At 35.6% G+C, this 16,792-nt stretch overlaps 4 protein-coding genes across 7 annotated transcripts in view; 2 read left to right on the top strand and 2 right to left on the bottom strand.

Annotated features, from left to right (window-relative positions):
- Positions 1-12,117, top strand: part of LOC104758863 (BTB/POZ domain-containing protein At1g55760) — a 31,060-nt gene extending 18,943 nt beyond the window's left edge. The window contains exon 5 of the transcript XR_015587069.1: positions 12,083-12,117. The gene's annotated coding sequence lies outside the window, so the exon portion shown is untranslated. The remainder of the gene's footprint in view (positions 1-12,082) is intronic.
- Positions 1,821-4,460, bottom strand: LOC104758862 (nucleolar protein 56-like). The gene is made up of 8 exons (XM_010481822.3): positions 4,191-4,460; positions 3,658-3,872; positions 3,406-3,563; positions 3,125-3,312; positions 2,774-3,026; positions 2,539-2,687; positions 2,315-2,449; positions 1,821-2,228 (listed from the first exon to the last, which is right to left on the bottom strand). The coding sequence occupies exons 1-8, from the start codon at positions 4,393-4,395 to the stop codon at positions 1,945-1,947; spliced, it is 1,587 nt and encodes a 528-aa protein (XP_010480124.1). The 5' UTR covers positions 4,396-4,460; the 3' UTR covers positions 1,821-1,944.
- LOC104760045 (uridine kinase-like protein 3) lies at positions 4,891-6,331 on the top strand. The gene is made up of 8 exons (XM_019239065.2): positions 4,891-5,006; positions 5,104-5,187; positions 5,258-5,318; positions 5,415-5,475; positions 5,564-5,657; positions 5,728-5,800; positions 5,892-5,974; positions 6,086-6,331. The coding sequence occupies exons 2-8, from the start codon at positions 5,113-5,115 to the stop codon at positions 6,233-6,235; spliced, it is 597 nt and encodes a 198-aa protein (XP_019094610.2). The 5' UTR covers positions 4,891-5,006; positions 5,104-5,112; the 3' UTR covers positions 6,236-6,331.
- On the bottom strand, positions 6,586-10,284 carry LOC104758858 (uncharacterized). Of its 4 annotated transcripts, none has more exons than XM_087496321.1 (6): positions 9,975-10,284; positions 9,744-9,859; positions 9,434-9,652; positions 9,116-9,355; positions 7,473-9,026; positions 6,586-6,878 (listed from the first exon to the last, which is right to left on the bottom strand). In XM_087496321.1, the coding sequence occupies exons 2-5, from the start codon at positions 9,826-9,828 to the stop codon at positions 7,483-7,485; spliced, it is 2,088 nt and encodes a 695-aa protein (XP_087352447.1). In that variant the 5' UTR covers positions 9,829-9,859; positions 9,975-10,284; the 3' UTR covers positions 6,586-6,878; positions 7,473-7,482. The 4 variants fall into 4 exon arrangements, with proteins under 4 accessions (XP_087352447.1, XP_087352448.1, XP_010480120.2 ...); XM_087496322.1 differs by having other exon boundaries at positions 9,744-9,872; positions 9,975-10,283; XM_010481818.3 differs by lacking the exon at positions 6,586-6,878 and adding an exon at positions 6,916-7,115.
- Positions 12,118-16,792: the final 4,675 nt, after the last annotated feature.

Raw genomic sequence — 16,792 nt, 5'->3', positions numbered from 1 at the left:
TATTGTGTAAGAGAATGAGAGAAGTGGAAGAGAATGGGAGAATATGAAAATGTGAACGTAAAAAATGCTAATATGAGAGAATGATAGAATCCTTATTTATATGATAAGAATTGATGAAAGTTAAAAAAAAAAAGTGAGTGCATAATTATAATTTATTGTGTTTAAATAAAATTGAGTGGTGAAATATGATTAATGCATAATTTATTTATTTCAGTTATAATTTTATTTTAATGTGTGAGTTATAAATATATTGTGTTAATGGATCTTAAATATTGTTTAAGCAATTTGCATTAAATGAAAATCAACCAATAAAAAGATAGTGAAAATGGATGGAAAAAGTCAATTATATATATTAAAGTGAATTATTTATGTGGCTAGACTCATTTTTACACATTGATTGTTTAAAAGGAATATGAACATCTAATTCTCAAATAAACTTGATTTTTTTTGTTAAAACCAACATATGTGAATTTAAATTTAACTATGAAAATTTAAAAAATAAATATGAATAGATTAGAAAGGCAAGAAATATAAAAGAAATATTTTATTTTTATATAAGTAAAATAAAAATTGAAAAATGTTAAATATATATAATACTTAAATTAAAATATAGAATCAAACTCTTACAACACATATGAGATATAACAACATTTTGATATTGGTGGGAGATGAGGAGAGAATGATTACTTATAAGATGATAATCCAAATTAGATAATGAAGATGAATCTTTAAAAATAAGAACAATATAAAATATATATCATCGGTCTCTAAAATTAAAATTTAATATTAAAATTTTACAATGATATTTCATTTGGTTTTTTGTAACCCATACAACAAAAATAAGAAATCAAAAATAAAATAAAAACGAAAAATGATTTGAATGATTGTGGAATAGAATGAGAAAAATATAAGAGAATGAGAGAATATGAAAATGTGAAAGTAAAAGAATGCTAATCCAAATTAGATAATAGAGATGAATCATTAAAAAAATAAGAACAATATAAAATATATATCATACAGGTTCTAAAATTAAAATTTAGCATTAAAATTTTACAATAATATTTTATTTGGTTTTTTGTAAACTATACAACAAAAATAAGAAATCAAAAACAAAAATAAAAATAAGAAAATGATTTGAGGTATTATGGAAGAGAATGAGAGAAATGGAAGAGAATGAGAGAATATGAAAATGTGAAAGCTAAAGAATGCTAATATGAGAGAATGTGAGAATGTTTATTTATATGATAAGATTTGATGGAAGTTACAAAAGAAAAGTGAGTGAATAACTATAATTTATTGTGTTTGAATAAAATTGAGTAGTGGAATATGATTAATGCATAATTTATTTTATTTCAGTTATAATTTTATTTTAATGTTTGAGTTATAAATATATTGTGTTAATTGGCTCTTAAATATTGTTTAAAAATTTAACAATTAAAAAGCAAATAAAAAATAAATAAACTAGAAAACATTAAAAGAAAATCAACCAATAAAAAAAACCAAAACTTTACTCTTTGTATATATGATTGGAGCATCATTTCACCAAAATATCTATCGATTTGGTTCAACCAACTCTTCGTTTGCAGATCGTGACGACCAAATTTCGATTGCCTATGATGACCAGCGGATTAGAGAGAGTTTCAGTTTCTTCTCGATTCTCCTCTAAAATCACATGAATGAGATCGGGATCTGGTCATGCGAAAGACAGAAGAAAGAACACAAAAAAAATTTACGCGCAAGTTTGTTTTTTTCTTTGTTTTACTTTTACTTACTCCTATTCCCCGTATGACACGTGTTCTAAGAATTCAGCTATGAAAATCTTAGCTAAAATATTTCCCATTTTCATTTATTTATTTTGCTTTAATCACTAAGAAATTTGTTATCATATACTCCCGTTGGAGATGATCTAAGAAAACGAAACAGGGTTTGTTATGTTTTGCGTCCCTACTCTGCACTCTTTGACTTCTTCTTCTTCTTCTTCGTGCTGTGGCCATCATCAGTCTCCTCGTCTCCTCCAGCTTTACTCTTCTTTTTCTTCTTCTCTGATTTCTCATTCTCCTCTGCTGTCTCCATCTTCCTCTTTTCTTTCTTCTTCTTTTTCTCTGACTTGTCCTCTTCCATTGCCACCACCTCTTCTTCTTCTTCTTCTTCTTCTTCTTCTTCTTCTTCTTCACCCTTTGCCTTCTTCTTCTTGCTTTTCTTTGCTGAGACATCCTTCCCTTCATCATCTAAACCAGGAACAGATCAAACACTGAGTCCACCATCACTCTAGGAGAACTCTGTTTTCAACTAAAAAAAGCTATACACGAAATACCATTCTTTTGCAGATTCTCTATGACTTCCTTCATTACATCCACATTCTTGCGTGGGGCAACACCTTTGTCATAAAATTCCAGCCTTTCCTCAACTTGTTCACGAAGCTTCTCACCAAAGGCAGTAGTTGCACCATCTGCGTAGGACATATCAAGGTACATAATTTAAAACTTAACAGCATTTCTCACAACACAAAGCTCTTCTCCAGGGTTGTGAGAACTATACCAGCGAAACAATCAATCCGGGATGCTATAGAGCACTTGTTAGCAAGATAACGAGCGATACGACCCTTGTTCTTAGCAGAGGCTCGGCCAATGAAGGAAGAATGGAAAATCAACCCATACTTGGGAGTGTTTCCACGTGTTTTAAGTGCCCTGAAACATCAGGGCAGTACATGTCACACGCAACACTAAAAGAAAAACTTGGGAAAATTAATATAAGACAGGGCCAGATATTGAACCTGAAAAGCGCCTTCTCAGCTCCAAGAATCTGGAGGGTGGATGATGGGCATTTAGCAAGGTTAGTCAGACTTCCAGCATGTGAAATCAAACGAGCACCAACCATTTCTCCAATCAAAGCTGCCAAATTAGGGGCAATGTCGCTCATCTTGGTAACGAGATAATCGTAGAGCTTCTTCCTGTAGTCAGCAAGATCCATAACTCTCTGAGCAAAGGTCTGTACGTTGATCAGGTCAACTGGTGACAAATCCTGACCTGTCAATAGGTAAGAAAATAACCGTCTCAGAACAATTGATATTAGAAACACTCATTTATTCATTGCTATAAAAAAAAACACGGCTCATGAAATATACCCATGGAAGCTTTTCCAGCTTCGACGACCTCCTTTGCCTTATCTTCATCCCCTAAGACTTCAGTAAGCATTGGGATGTGGTCTTCAGTCAACTTTGACTTGTCATCAATCATCTTTGAAACACGGGCGTAAAGATAGTTGTCATTAACTATCTTCACTAGCTCGGGGAAGTGCCACGAATACCATTCCCTGTAAGAACGTTGTAACCAGTTCAGCTACCAATATTTCTCAAAGGTAAATTGCAACACAGAATCTGAAAGGGAAAAAAAGCACAAAACAAACCTGACTCTCATGGCAAAGGAATTGATATCCTTGTCAAGGGTGTCAAGCAGGAAAATAGCTTGAATAACCATGTTATCCACTCGGTTAACATTGAACTTCACCTTGGCTCTGCTGTAGCTATGAGCTAACCCAAGCTGAGATTTTTCAAGATCACCAGGCTACACAAATATAAAATGTTCATGAGAACACAAACCATAGGTAACGAGCAAAAAGACAAGAGAAGGCCTTTAAATACAAAGAAGGATGGCACACCTTTAGGTCCTTGATGAACCTATCAAAATGCTGGCGTACACCTCTAAGAAGCTCAAGTACGAACTCATTGCTCTGGCATGGGATTTTAGTTGCTTCAAAAATATGTGAACCGAGTTTAGGCTCAGCCAATCCTAAGCTAAACTTGGGTTTCTTTCCCTCCTTGACTTTAGGAAGATTCAACTCCAGGAAACTTCTAAGCTCGTCAGTCATAACACCTACCAACATCATATAAATCCAATTCCAGAGATCAATGATATAATCAAAACAATGAAACAAAATCAGGACGCAAACAGATATATAAAACAAGAATCAATTGAAGCGCTTTCAACAATATATATATACAGGGGTTTTGAACTATGAGGTTTTAAATCTAAGGGTTTAACTTTTTAAGCTGAACCAAACACCTAAGCGATAGTCTCTGTTCTAGCTCTAAATCGAAGAACAAGCAGTGTATATAACAAGATAAACTCAACACAACACAACACAACACATGCAAATACAAAACAAGGAAAAAATGGGTAAAGAAGAGTCACTTTCGGTGATGGCGTTGGTTTGGTTGAGAGCATCACGAGCAGACTCGAAGGGGTGAAACGCTGTGAGCTGAACTACACGGCCAAAACGACTGAGGTCAGAGACGGAGGTCCGAACGGCCTCAGTGTTCTGTCCGATCTCATCTAGTCCGTGCACCTCGAAGATGGCATAGCCTGAAGAAGATTCGTACTGCAAATACATCGCCATTTTTGGAGGAGAAGAAACTAAAACCCTAACAACTCTACTGAGCGAGATAAATACACAATGAGCCGAAATTAGGGTTTCGGGGGTTGGGTTTAATACGATTTGTTTGATGGCGCTGCTTTGAACAATTTAATGGGCCTGGCCCATTATACGGCCTCTTAATTGTATTAGTGTGTATATATAAACATGATGGTAATTAATTTGGTCCTTATTCTACATCACGTCGTTGTTTATGCAGATGCTGATGTGCGTTTAGCTAGAAGGATTAAACGCGATACTGTTGAGAAGGGCAGAGATATTGCCACTATTCTTGACCAGGTTTGTGTCGCTCTATGCAAAGAATTTCGTTAATATCTCATAATTTATGTTTTGCGCTGACTCTTCATTTATGTTTTGATTGTGGAAACTTTATAATGCAGTACTCGAAGTTTGTGAAGCCAGCATTTGAGGATTTTATTCTACCAACGAAGAAATACGCAGATATAATAATTCCCCGAGGAGGTGATAACCATGTTGCTATTGATTTGATTGTGCAACACATCCACACAAAGCTCGGTCAACATGATCTCTGTAAAATCTATCCAAATCTTTATGTTATTCAATCAACTTTTCAGGTTTCACTTATTCTCCTTTCTCTCGTCTAATCAACCAACAGTAATAATTTCTGGCTTAATGATCAGAAAGACTGATACTTTAGCCGGTTGGTTACAGATACGTGGGATGCACACTCTAATCCGAGACTCTAAAACAACAAAGCATGACTTCATCTTCTACTCCGATCGATTGATTCGTTTGGTGGGTGCTAAATTAGTTTTCTGTTGCGTATTATTTCGATATGTTTGCTTTATTAATGTCCTCTCGCCAGGTGGTTGAGCACGGCCTCGGGCACCTTCCCTTCACAGAAAAGCAAGTGGTCACTCCCACAGGTTAGCTAATGACGAATATTATATTTTACTGCAGTCTTGCAGCAGAAATCTCCAACCAGAGTGAGATAAGAAACTCATGATGTTTGTTAAATGTAGGATCTGTGTATTCGGGTGTGGACTTCTGTAAGAGGCTGTGTGGTGTCTCAGTTATCAGAAGGTAAAAAAGACCAACTCAAACACTTGACACCGGGTTGTTGTTGTGGTCAAGAAGACCATATATATAATGATTCTGTCTTTGAACACAGCGGTGAGAGTATGGAGAACGCTCTAAGAGCATGCTGCAAAGGAATCAAAATTGGAAAGATTCTGATTCATAGAGAAGGGGACAACGGGCAACAGGTTTGTAACTTGTTTTATGTTCATCCTCTGTTAATCACTTGGTCCTAACTACTTTTGTGGCACCTACCAGCTTATCTACGAGAAGCTACCCTCAGACATTTCGGAAAGGCATGTGCTTTTGCTAGACCCAATCCTGGGGACAGGTCTGTGTTCTGTGAACTCTGTACTACTACTGGTGGTGAGCACAAAAGACAAGATATAATAGGAAGATAACTAGAGCATGTTTGTGTACAGGAAACTCGGCGGTGCAAGCAATAAGACTGCTCATAAGCAAAGGCGTGCCTGAGTCCAACATCATATTTCTCAATCTCATATCTGTAAGTTTGAAAAGCAAAAACGTTTAGGCTTCTTCTCTCTCTACATAGCTTAAACTGTAAAAAAGAAATAAAATGGTATGGGGGGGGGGGGGTTTTGTGTGTGTGGTTCAGGCACCTCAAGGAGTAAATGTGGTGTGCAAAAAGTTCCCAAGGATAAAGATTGTGACTTCTGAGATAGACATCGGTTTGAATGATCAATTCCGAGTTGTTCCCGGTATGGGGGAGTTTGGAGACCGCTATTTTGGGACGGATGATGAGTGAGAGTGAGAGAGAGCTTTTTTGCCTTGCTCTGAAAATTTTGATAAATTATTTTTGGTTTTCAAATATGTTATACGGATTTCATGATCACACCTATACGTATACCACCAACAAACAAATTTCCAAGTAATGTAAACACAGTTGGTTTGGGTCCATCATCCACGTGTGTCTCACTCTCTCTACTCCAGTTGACCATTGACGTAACTCCAATGGGACGATAAAACCAATCGAGCTCTATTAACGTGAAGGGAGTTTACTCCGGATAAACCAAACCGAACCATGTTTTTAGTGTGGTTTAAATGAATTTAATTTTTAGCTCTGAAAAACCAAACCGGAAAAAAAGAAAAAGTGGATTTTAAAACCAAAGTTTATTTATAAACTAATAATCTCCGATGATGGCTCTCGTGTCAAAGAAGAAGTAGCAGATGAAAAAGTAGACCATAAGGCAACAAAGATAACAGTACCAATCACAAGTAGACATTTCATGAACAGGTAACAACAATCCGAGAATCTAAAGACAAAAGCAGGGATTAAAAACACGTTCATCATATCTGAAAAGGGGGATACCAAAACGCAAAGTCAACCACAATCTATCATCAGGCTCCTGTTACTGCTATGTGTGCTATCCATCCAGTGGTCGAACTATCTGATAAATTTATGCAAAAATTAGTAAGGCAACAAAGATAACAATACCAATCACAAGTAGACATTTCATGAACAGGTAACAACAATCCGAGAATCTAAAGGTAGGCAAGACAAAAGCAGGGATTAAAAACACGTTCATCATATCTGAAAAGGGGATACCATAACGCAAAGTTAACCACAATCTATCATCAGGCTCCTGTTACTGCTATGTGTGCTATCCATCCAGTGGTCGAACTATCTACCCACTATCTAAACATGCGTATTTTCTCATTTTCCTCCTCTATCCTCCATGTTTTCTTACCATAAAGCAAATTATTTCTCATGTTCAAGAGGAAAATACAAATATATTTGTCTAAATCACTATAACACGTACTACGTTTTTACTGATAAAAAGCAAGAGCAAAGGGTTGTTTTATGTAATTGGAAAAACGTACACTCAATTACTATTATAAAGTAAGGGCAAAAAACTTGAAAACGATATATCAAATATAAGATTTGTAAGATATATAAGAGGTTAGTTGGTAAATGCAATTTGCTTTGCTCAAATATAAGGTAGTAACCATAGGCAATTCACAAGACTGGAATAGCAAATTACCTCATCAGAGTCACTTCTTCTTCTTATCTTCCCTCGCCTTCTTGTCTTTCTTCTTCTGCTCCTTCTTCTCCTTCTTCTCCTTATCCATTATCTTCTCCAAAGCTGATGAAAGAGTCGCTCTTGCTTCTTTCTTTGCAGCGCTCAGACTCCCCATCAGCTTGTAGTAGGAAGATTCTGACTTCTTATTCCCCGCGGTAGCTTCACACATTTCAAGAGAATGAGTAGCACGTGCTATATAACCCTCTAAAGACTCCTTCATTTCCATATTAATGGATCGAGGTACTATATCTTGAACTTTCTGTAAATGCACTTTAAAATCGTGTAAAGAGAGTAGGTATTCGTCTTTATCCTTCTTCTCCTTCTTCTCCTCCTTCTCCTTATCCATTATCTTCTCCAAAGCTGATGAAAGAGTCTCTCTTGCTTCTTTCTTTGCAACGCTCAGAGTCTCCATCAGCATGTCGCAGGAATATTCTGAGTTATTATTCCCCAAGGAAGCTTCATACTCCTTAAGAGCAGCAGCAGCACTGGCTATGTAAGTCTCCAAAAGCTGCTTCATTTCCATATCAATAGATCTTGGAAGTATCTCTTCAATCTTCTTAATAAGCATTTTATAATCGTGACAAGAGAGTAGGTAGTCGTCTTTCTTCTTCTTCTCCTTCTTCTCCTCTTTCTCCTTATCCATTATCTTTTTCAAAGCTGATGAAAGAGTCTCTCTTGCTTCTTTCTTTGCAACGCTCAGAGTCTCCATCAGACTGTCGCAGGAATATTGTGAGTTATTATTCCCCAAGGAAGCTTCATACTCCTTAAGAGCAGTAGCAGCACTGGCTATGTAACTCTCCAAAAGCTCCTTCATCTCCATATCAATGGATCTAGGCAGGATCTCTTCAATCTTCTTAATATACAATTTATACCCGTGACAAGAACGTAGGTAGTCGTCTTTCTTCTTCTTCTCCTCTTTCTCCTTATCAATTATCTTCTCCAAAGCTGATGAAAGAGTCTCTCTTGCTTCTTTCTTTGCAACGCTCAGAGTCTCCATCAGCATGTCGCAGGAATATTCTGAGTTATTATTCCCCAAGGAAGCTTCATACTCCTTAAGAGCAGCAGCAGCACTTGCTATGTAACTCTCCAAAAGCTGCTTCATCTCCATATCAATCGATCGAGGTAGTATCTCTTCAATCTTCTTAATATGCACTTTATACTCGTGACAAGAAAGTAGGTACTGCCTTCTACTAGCTTGAAGGCTATCCACAGTATCCTCCTTTGACACCACCACAGCACCAGTCATCTTCTTCTCCTTAGCTACCACCACAGCACCAGTCATATTCTCCTCCTTCGTCTCCTCGTTCTCCTTAGCTACCACCACAGCACCAGCCATCTTCTTCTCCTTCGTCTCCTCGTTCTCCATAGCTACCACAACAGCACTACTGGCACTGGCACTATCCAAGGATTGCTGCTCTTCCCTTGAAAACATGTGAAATCTTCTTTCAACCTCAGGAAAGCGTATTAGAGTCCTGCGATTTTGAATCTGTGGCAGCGTCATCATAAACAGACTACCTGAGGAAGAGAAGAAGAAGAAGTTAAATGTAATCCAAAAACCTAAATAAGTACACACACATATCTCAAAATCTCAATCTGATCTGTACCTTTAGACCGATTCTTTAAAGCATCAGTAGTAACTCCTTCAGAATCGCTCAAGCATCTGTCGAACTGATTTGTTAACTTGTTCATCATCTCCGATGAACTAGCCACACGTTCAAAATCCCATAGCCCTACGCGGTTGTTACTCGATCCAGTACCGTCAGGAGATAAGAAACTGAGAAAAGCCAAATTGTTGCTTGGGATGATGCTTGATCCTGTTTCTCCGGTACCGTCGGGATGGTTCGCTATGGAAGCGAGAGAAGAGGATCAAGATAAAGAAACTTAGAAAAAGCTTAACAGCGAAAGTGAGATCAATTTCTCACCTGCGATATCGATGGTAGAGCACGAGGATCGAAGTGCTTCTGAGTCAAAATTGGCATCAGCGGTTGGTACTGTGAGATTCGTCATCTGAGTTTCCCCTCCGGTCTCACCTCTGTTGCTTGCGATGATAGAGCACGGGGATCGACGCGTTTCTCCTCCGACGATCTTGACATCACCGGTTGTGTCAAAATTTACATCACCGGTACCGTCGGGATGGTTCTCTACGGAAGCGGATGAATGGAGATAAGAAACTTAGAGAAAAACAAGAAAAAAAGCAAAAACTGAGAGAGGAATGCAAAAACGGTATCTCACCTGAGATGATAGACGAAGAAGACGATCCGAGTTTTTCTTCTTCCACGGATTCAAGATTCGCAATAACGCCGGTGGGATTCGTCATCGGATTTGATGTTCTCCGTCGGGATGGTTCGCTACGAAATGAAACTAGTGAGAGAGAGAGAGAGAGAGAGAGAGAGAGAGGATGAAGAAGCTACGAAACAGAAAAGACAAAAAAAAAAGTGAGAGGAGCGCAAGAGGTTTTTTCACCTGCAAATGGTGGACTATTTGTTTCTTGTGTTGTTAGAGAAGGAGACGGTTAGAGCAGAGCAAAGCAGAGAGCAGAGAGTCCACTTTTTTTCCTCTTTCTCTTTCTGTTATTCTTGTACGGATACATCTTTGCAGTTTTGCCACGTGTCTTGTAAGCCCACGCATCGCCGACTTTCTCACAACCCATTGGCAACAGATCGCATGAGAACACCATTTTTTCAGAATAGAGAGGAAGAAGAAGAAGAAGGAAAAAAAAAAAAAAAAAAAATCAGGTTCGAAAAAGCGGCTAGGTTTCTGTTGCTGCTTATCTCTCCTCTCCTCTCCTCTCCTCTCCTTTATATAGATAGTGTAGAAGAAAAAACTTGTGGTTGTGGCTTTTTGTTTTTGTTTTTGTTACGTGTCATGTCCCTAACCTCTACTTTTTTTTTCTTTTGTAAACGTGCCAGGTCAGTCAGTCATTCTTTGTCATTATTTCTTTTAAATCCTTTAATAGAAGAGATGCTTTCCTCACTCACTCTCAAGACCACACATGTGAATTGCTTTGCATAATTAACGTTATTATCTTAAAGAAACTTTAGATTTCCAAATCACTATTTTTATTATTATTTCAATCTGAATATGTCTTGAAATAATATTATTTAACCTCTCTTTCTCTTGGTTGATGCTACAAAGGTACAAAACTGAGGATTGCTTCATACAACAACCTTTCTTTACAAACAGACCAGCAGAACCCAAACATATAATAAGACTATAGACAAATCAAATCTTTTGAGACAATTGGTGTTTTTTTCCTTTTCTTTTTCTCTCCTCCTCAAAAAACAAGGCCCATCATATTAATATCCGGACCGTTTGGATACAACTCTTATTATTGGCCAAAGTAGTCAAGTCTAAAGAAAGGATTGGTGGAAAATGCATATTAATGAACCAGAAAAATCGAACATTCACATAAAAAGTCTCTAATCAATAATGAAAGACTATTTGTGTAAATTAAAGGAAGACTATATATGAAGCGAAAGGAAGTGTTTAATATTTTACGTCTCTTCAGCAGCTTGCTTACTATAAGTTAGGATTAGAGGAGGTTGATAGGATTAGGAAGGAAGTTAGGATTATATGCCAAATATAACATGTAGTAGGTCGTGGTGGTGGATCTTTTCTTTAACTTCTCTTTCAACATTCTTTGTATTTATTAGCTGCCAAATTTCATCTTAATATAATTTGTTGATTGATTCTTTTGTAAATAACTAAGGAATTTGGCAGTATATATATATATATATATATATATATTTCTCTCATTGGACCATATAGATGCCATCAGTTTTATGGGTTCTGGATGCAGATGGTGATCACCACAACAACACCGATAACTATTATCAGTGACTCAAACGAGAATTGACAGGCTAGAGAACTTGTTATGCGCCATGTTAGCGGGCACATTAGAGAGTGAGAGAGAGAGCATGGGGCCTATATATTTTTAGTCTCCTCTCTATATATTCTTGAAACCATATCTCGTATAAAAATAATATCTTGAATGAAGTGAAATATTGGAAAAAGAATCAGAGCAAGATATTGTAGAGGATACATCAAAATTCACAGTTCAATATCAGATTGATACTCTAAAAATAGATGCCATTAATGGGGAAGATGAGCTTTGCAAAAAGAAAAGTAAACACAATAACCCACCCAAAGTAACGTTGTGAATCTGGCCAATTACCAATCCCAAATCCCTGGAAAGCAGAGTAGAAACCAAAGAATAAGGTGGAGAAAGCGTGTTTAGTGTCCATGGGGGAATTTAGCTGGAATATGGCGATCCCAAAGGCAAACATGGAGCATACGTACATCAAGACATGGATGGTGGAGTAATAGCCCTGTTCTAAAAATCGGCCGATTTGGCCGATTACACGGCGAGGAGTCGCTCGGCAGTGGGGAGCCGCCGCGATTATACCCTAATCGGAAGAAAAAAAAAAACTCGATTTTGGTTGATTTTTCTCGAAAATATGATGTTTGATGTGGGGATCTACTATTTTTATGTCATATCCAATTGAAAAGATGATAAAATTAGTATAAATTGAGGTAAAAAAAGTTTGGCAGCCATAAATTAGGGTTTACAGCTTCTGGATCGGGTGTGAGGAAGATGATTATTAAATTACCGTTTTGCCCCTTATTAATAAAAAGGGAAAAATAGAGAAAACTCAAAATGAAGGGGTCGAACACGTTCCCTCAAGTACTATTAATGAGTTTTAAACCAATCGAGCTGTCTAGTATTTTCGTTATAAACAATCTATATAACCATGAATCTATATATTGTATTATTAATTATAAATAATAATAAAAAATCTTAAAACTAGTCCCCGATTAATCTCCAATTTATAACCGATTATCCGATTATATAATGCAACTAAAAAAGATTCAAGACATCGTGATGATTTCAATGATAATTAGTTCTTTTTTTCAGTGATTATATAATTACTTTCAGTGATTATATAATTACTTTTCAGTGAAATAATTAGTACTTTCTTTTAGTGATTATATAATGCAACTAAAGAAGACATCATCCTTAGATCCATTAATAGAAAGGAGAATTTGGAGAGTTATCTAGCAGTTATCATTTTGTACTGCTTCTCTTGAGTTAGAAGCTTCCGAGCTCTTATAAAGTTGTAGTTCTACTTAAAAATAGGTATTTCTCTCAAAATATGCTACATAATACATATTAGTTTTTTAATGACTTACATTTCACTTTTTGTATATTTTGTTGTAAAACTTATGAATATTGTGATCATTGATTATTTAATTATTTATTAAAATGGATTGTAATGTTTTAAAATTTTCAATTTTTTACATAAGTTCACAAGAGAAAGTGTGATCTTTACAATACATTTATCGTAAATTATAATTTTAAGTTGAGTTTAGTCATAAATTTTATTTTTCTTTAATTTTTTTAAAAAATTATGTAGTATATTGTTTTTAGAAAGTAATATTTCACTTTAAATTTCATTTTATACATTAGTATGTGGTATATTGTTTTTAGACGCTGAGACTGAGGCATGACCGAGATAATTCCATAACACCAATCACCTTAGTTGCCAAAGCATTTGAAACCACAAATACATATTCTGGGCAAAGTTCATTTGGCTTCAATGATTTGGTTTTGTTGTCATCAGCTTTTGAATGGATAGAGAATGGATAGAAAAGTTGTTAAATAAAATGATGTGGTTAGACTTGAGAGGGAGGAAAGTAGTAAAATAAAATTAATTGGTAAATTTATTTTATAACTCGGTAAAAAATACATTTCCACCATACATTTCCACCATCATGAAGTGCTTTTGTATAATTACGGTTATCTCAAATATATCTTTGAAAACTTAAATTTCCAAATCGCTATTTATTATTATTTCAATGTAAACATGTCTTGCAAATAATATGAACAAATGAATCCATTTATTCAACCTATGTTGGTTGATGCTGCAAAAGTACAAAACGAGGATTGCTCCATACATAAGCATCCAAAATCGACAACCTTTCTTTACAAACAGAACCAAACATACAGTTCTAAACTTCTAATCAAATCTTTTCAATTGGTGTTTTTATTTTTTTATTTTTCTATTTCTCTCGTCCTAAAAAAAAAACAGTTACAGGCCCATCATATAATCCGCACCGTTTGGATACAACTCTTATCATTGGCCTAAGTAGTTAAGAGGGGGGTATTGGTTTCAGATTTTAAGAGAATTTTAATGACTTAAAATAAAATCATGGAAAGTATAAAATGAAGGATTCTAGATGATTGTTAGAAAGTTTTTTAAAATCTTACTGATTTGTTTTTCCTAATCTAGTAAAATCTCTCGTAAAATCTTGTAAAATCTTTCTAAAAAAATATTACACAATATTCTTTTATTTATTCAACTTTCTGTGAAAAAAAAATCTCTTACTTATCTCTCTCATCTTCCTTACAACTAGACCCACCGAACACATAATTTCACCACGATGGTTTATGCAAGATATGAATATATATCCTCACAACACAATGTTTCACCACGATGACTTTCATAAACCACCGAACACATAATTGACATTTAGTGTTAAGGATAGTTGATATGAACTAACCACCGAACATATAATTAAGAAAATTTTCTCTCTACCCAATACGTAAGAAAAAGGTTACTATAAAGATATTTTGAGTCTGAGAGAAAAATCGAAGAGATGAGGACAGAGCAAGCTATGAATATATATCCCAAAAACTCCACGTTTTCATTTTCAACAAAAGAACAACAAAAAGTCATGGACTCTATGATTCACAATCTCTCTATTTGATGAAAGAGTTTTCATGACTTTTGTTATGATATAAAATCTCAAACCAATAACATAATATTTGAATTCATTAACAATCCAAGATTCTTTTGTTTTAATTGAATAACATAAAATTTTTAATGACTTTATAAAACTCGTAATCCAATAACACTATATTTATCAAGATTTAAGACAACTTTTTACAAATCCACAACTAATAACACCAAATTTTAAAAGAGTTTTAAAAAGTCTGGATTGAATAACAACATATTTTACAAAACTTTTAAAGTCATTAAAATTCTCTTTAAATCTCAAACCAATACCCCCCTCTAAGTCTAAAGGAATGGTGAAAAATGCATATTAATGATCCAAAACCAACAACCTTTCTTTACAAAATTACAAACCAGAAAAATCGAACATACATATTGTAGTCTCTAATCAATAATATTTTGAAACAATTGGTGTTTTTTTTTTCATTCTTTCAAGTGTCCCATATCATAACAATGGCGATGACAACAACTCCAAACAACACAGCCAAAAATTTATAACGAGGCTCATTGACATGAACTTTCTTGTTTGGTGTATACCCTTTTGCCAACAAATGGTTCACAGACACATACACAAAAACCCCACACGCCAAGCTCATCGAAACTGCGAAATGCGAAAGAATATGTGACTGAGGAGAATAAAGGACGGTCAGGGATCATACGGAGGAGAGAAATTCCCAAGGCGATAGCTGCAAATATCTTGTGGAGTGTTATTGTCCATAGAGCTCTCCAAGCATCTGGTTTAGTCTCTGAGATCCCAATTGCTATGCCTTCGAAAACAGAGTGGAAACAGAGCGCTACGATCAATAGAATGTGCTATCTCCGACCCATGTTTCAGTGATTCTTTTGTAGACTATTTGTGTAAATTAAAGGAAGACTATATGAAACAAAAGGAGGAGTTTAATGTTTTACGTCTCTTCAGCAGCTGCTTACTATAAGTTAGGATTAGAGGAGGTTGATAGGATTAGGAAGGTATACATATATGCCAAATATAACATGTAGTAGGTCGTGGTGGATCTTTTCTTTAACTTCACTTTCAACATTCTTTGTATTATTGGCTGCAAAATTCCATCTTATATAATTTGTTAGATTGATTCTTTTGTAAATAACAAAGGGATTTGGCAGTATATATATTTCTCTCATTGGATCATATGGATGCCATCAGTTTTATGAGATTTGTGTTGTTCTTCCAAGATCTTTTCCAAGTATTTAGCATGTTCTTCATCCGTAGTTGAAGTGACCTCTGTAGACCTACTCACCCAACAATTGGTTGAGAGCAAATAGTGAATGAAACCTATTGGTTGACCTCTAAAGACAAGGCGCTGGACCCTAGGTCCCTAACTTTGCTGTACAGATGAAGGACAAGCAAGAACTTGGATTTTCAACCATATTGGGACTACTATAGAGGAGTGGATGCAGATGGTGATCACCACAACAACACTGATAACAATTATCAATGACTCAAAAGAGAATTGATAGGCTAGAGAGATGACTTAAGCTTATCGAGAACTTGTTCTGCGCCATGTAGCGGGCACACTAGAGAGTAGAGAGAGAGAGCATGGGGCCTCTTTAGTCTTCTCTCTATACTTGAAACCATATTACGTATAAAAAGAATATCTTGAATGAAGTGAAATGGAAAAAGAATCAAAGCAAGATATTGTAGAGGGTACATCAAAATTCCCAATTCAAATCAGATTGATACTCTAAAAATAGATGCCGTTAATGGGGAAGATGAGCTTTGCAAAAAGAAAAGTAAACACAATAACCCACCCAAAGTAACGTTGTGAATCTGGCCAATTACCAATCCCAAATCCCTGGAAAGCAGAGTAGAAACCAAAGAATAAGGTGGAGAAAGCGTGTTTAGTGTCCATGGGGGAATTGAGCTGGAATATGGCGATACCAAACACTACAAGAAAACAGTCAATTAGCGACTACAAGTAGCGACTACATTTGTAGTCGCCAAAAATAACGACCAGATAGTGACCACTTTGCGACTATGTTGTGACTACAGTAATTTAGTCGCCAAACAGTCACTGCTTTACGACCACATTAGATGGTCGTAATATAGTCGTCAATTTAGCGACTATTCTACGACTCATTCGGCGAGTCGTTAAACAGTCACCGCGTAGTCGCCAAATAGTCATAAAAGACAGTTAAAAAACGTGTTTTTTCTGTGGGGGCCAACTGATATTGAGTAGTCGCCTATTAGTGGCATAGGTGTAGTCTTTAAAAACAAATTGCATCCATTTGTCATCTCATTCCAACACAATTGTCTTTCCTTCCCCAAAAAAAAATGTAGATCAAAAAAAAAATTTGACTTTATAAAAACTTTTATTTTCTCCAAAAAATATATATATAGTTCTTAAAAAAAACACAATATATATATATATATATATATATAATGGCGGGAAATTTTTCATTAGAATTCGAATTAGTGGGGTTGGACCAATTCTCGTTTGGAAGTAGCCAAGATACAGTTCAGAATAATGG

This window comes from Camelina sativa, chromosome 17, assembly GCF_030686135.1.
Source record: "Camelina sativa cultivar CO46 ecotype springtype chromosome 17, ASM3068613v1".
NCBI classification, from domain to species: domain Eukaryota; kingdom Viridiplantae; phylum Streptophyta; class Magnoliopsida; order Brassicales; family Brassicaceae; genus Camelina; species Camelina sativa.
The sequence above is the reverse complement of the archived record's forward strand: the minus strand, read 5'-3'. Positions and strand labels throughout refer to the sequence as shown.

What these genes read in the sequence shown, in the direction of transcription:
- LOC104758862 (XM_010481822.3), bottom strand. Translation starts at nt 4,395, where the DNA reads ATGGCGATGTATTTGCAGTACGAATCTTCTTCAGGCTATGCCATCTTC. An exon ending in GGTTCATCAAGGACCTAAAG is followed by an intron (nt 3,564 to 3,657) that starts GTGTGCCATCCT and finishes ATATTTGTGTAG; the next exon opens with CCTGGTGATCTTGAAAAATC. An exon ending in AGAGAATCTGCAAAAGAATG is followed by an intron (nt 2,229 to 2,314) that starts GTATTTCGTGTA and finishes TTCCTGGTTTAG; the next exon opens with ATGATGAAGGGAAGGATGTC.
- LOC104760045 (XM_019239065.2), top strand. Translation starts at nt 5,113, where the DNA reads ATGCACACTCTAATCCGAGACTCTAAAACAACAAAGCATGACTTCATC. An exon ending in CCGATCGATTGATTCGTTTG is followed by an intron (nt 5,188 to 5,257) that starts GTGGGTGCTAAA and finishes TCCTCTCGCCAG; the next exon opens with GTGGTTGAGCACGGCCTCGG. An exon ending in TATTTCTCAATCTCATATCT is followed by an intron (nt 5,975 to 6,085) that starts GTAAGTTTGAAA and finishes TGTGTGGTTCAG; the next exon opens with GCACCTCAAGGAGTAAATGT.
- LOC104758858 (XM_087496321.1), bottom strand. Translation starts at nt 9,828, where the DNA reads ATGACGAATCCCACCGGCGTTATTGCGAATCTTGAATCCGTGGAAGAA. An exon ending in TTCTTCGTCTATCATCTCAG is followed by an intron (nt 9,653 to 9,743) that starts GTGAGATACCGT and finishes CCGCTTCCGTAG; the next exon opens with AGAACCATCCCGACGGTACC. An exon ending in TTTAAAGAATCGGTCTAAAG is followed by an intron (nt 9,027 to 9,115) that starts GTACAGATCAGA and finishes TCTCTTCCTCAG; the next exon opens with GTAGTCTGTTTATGATGACG.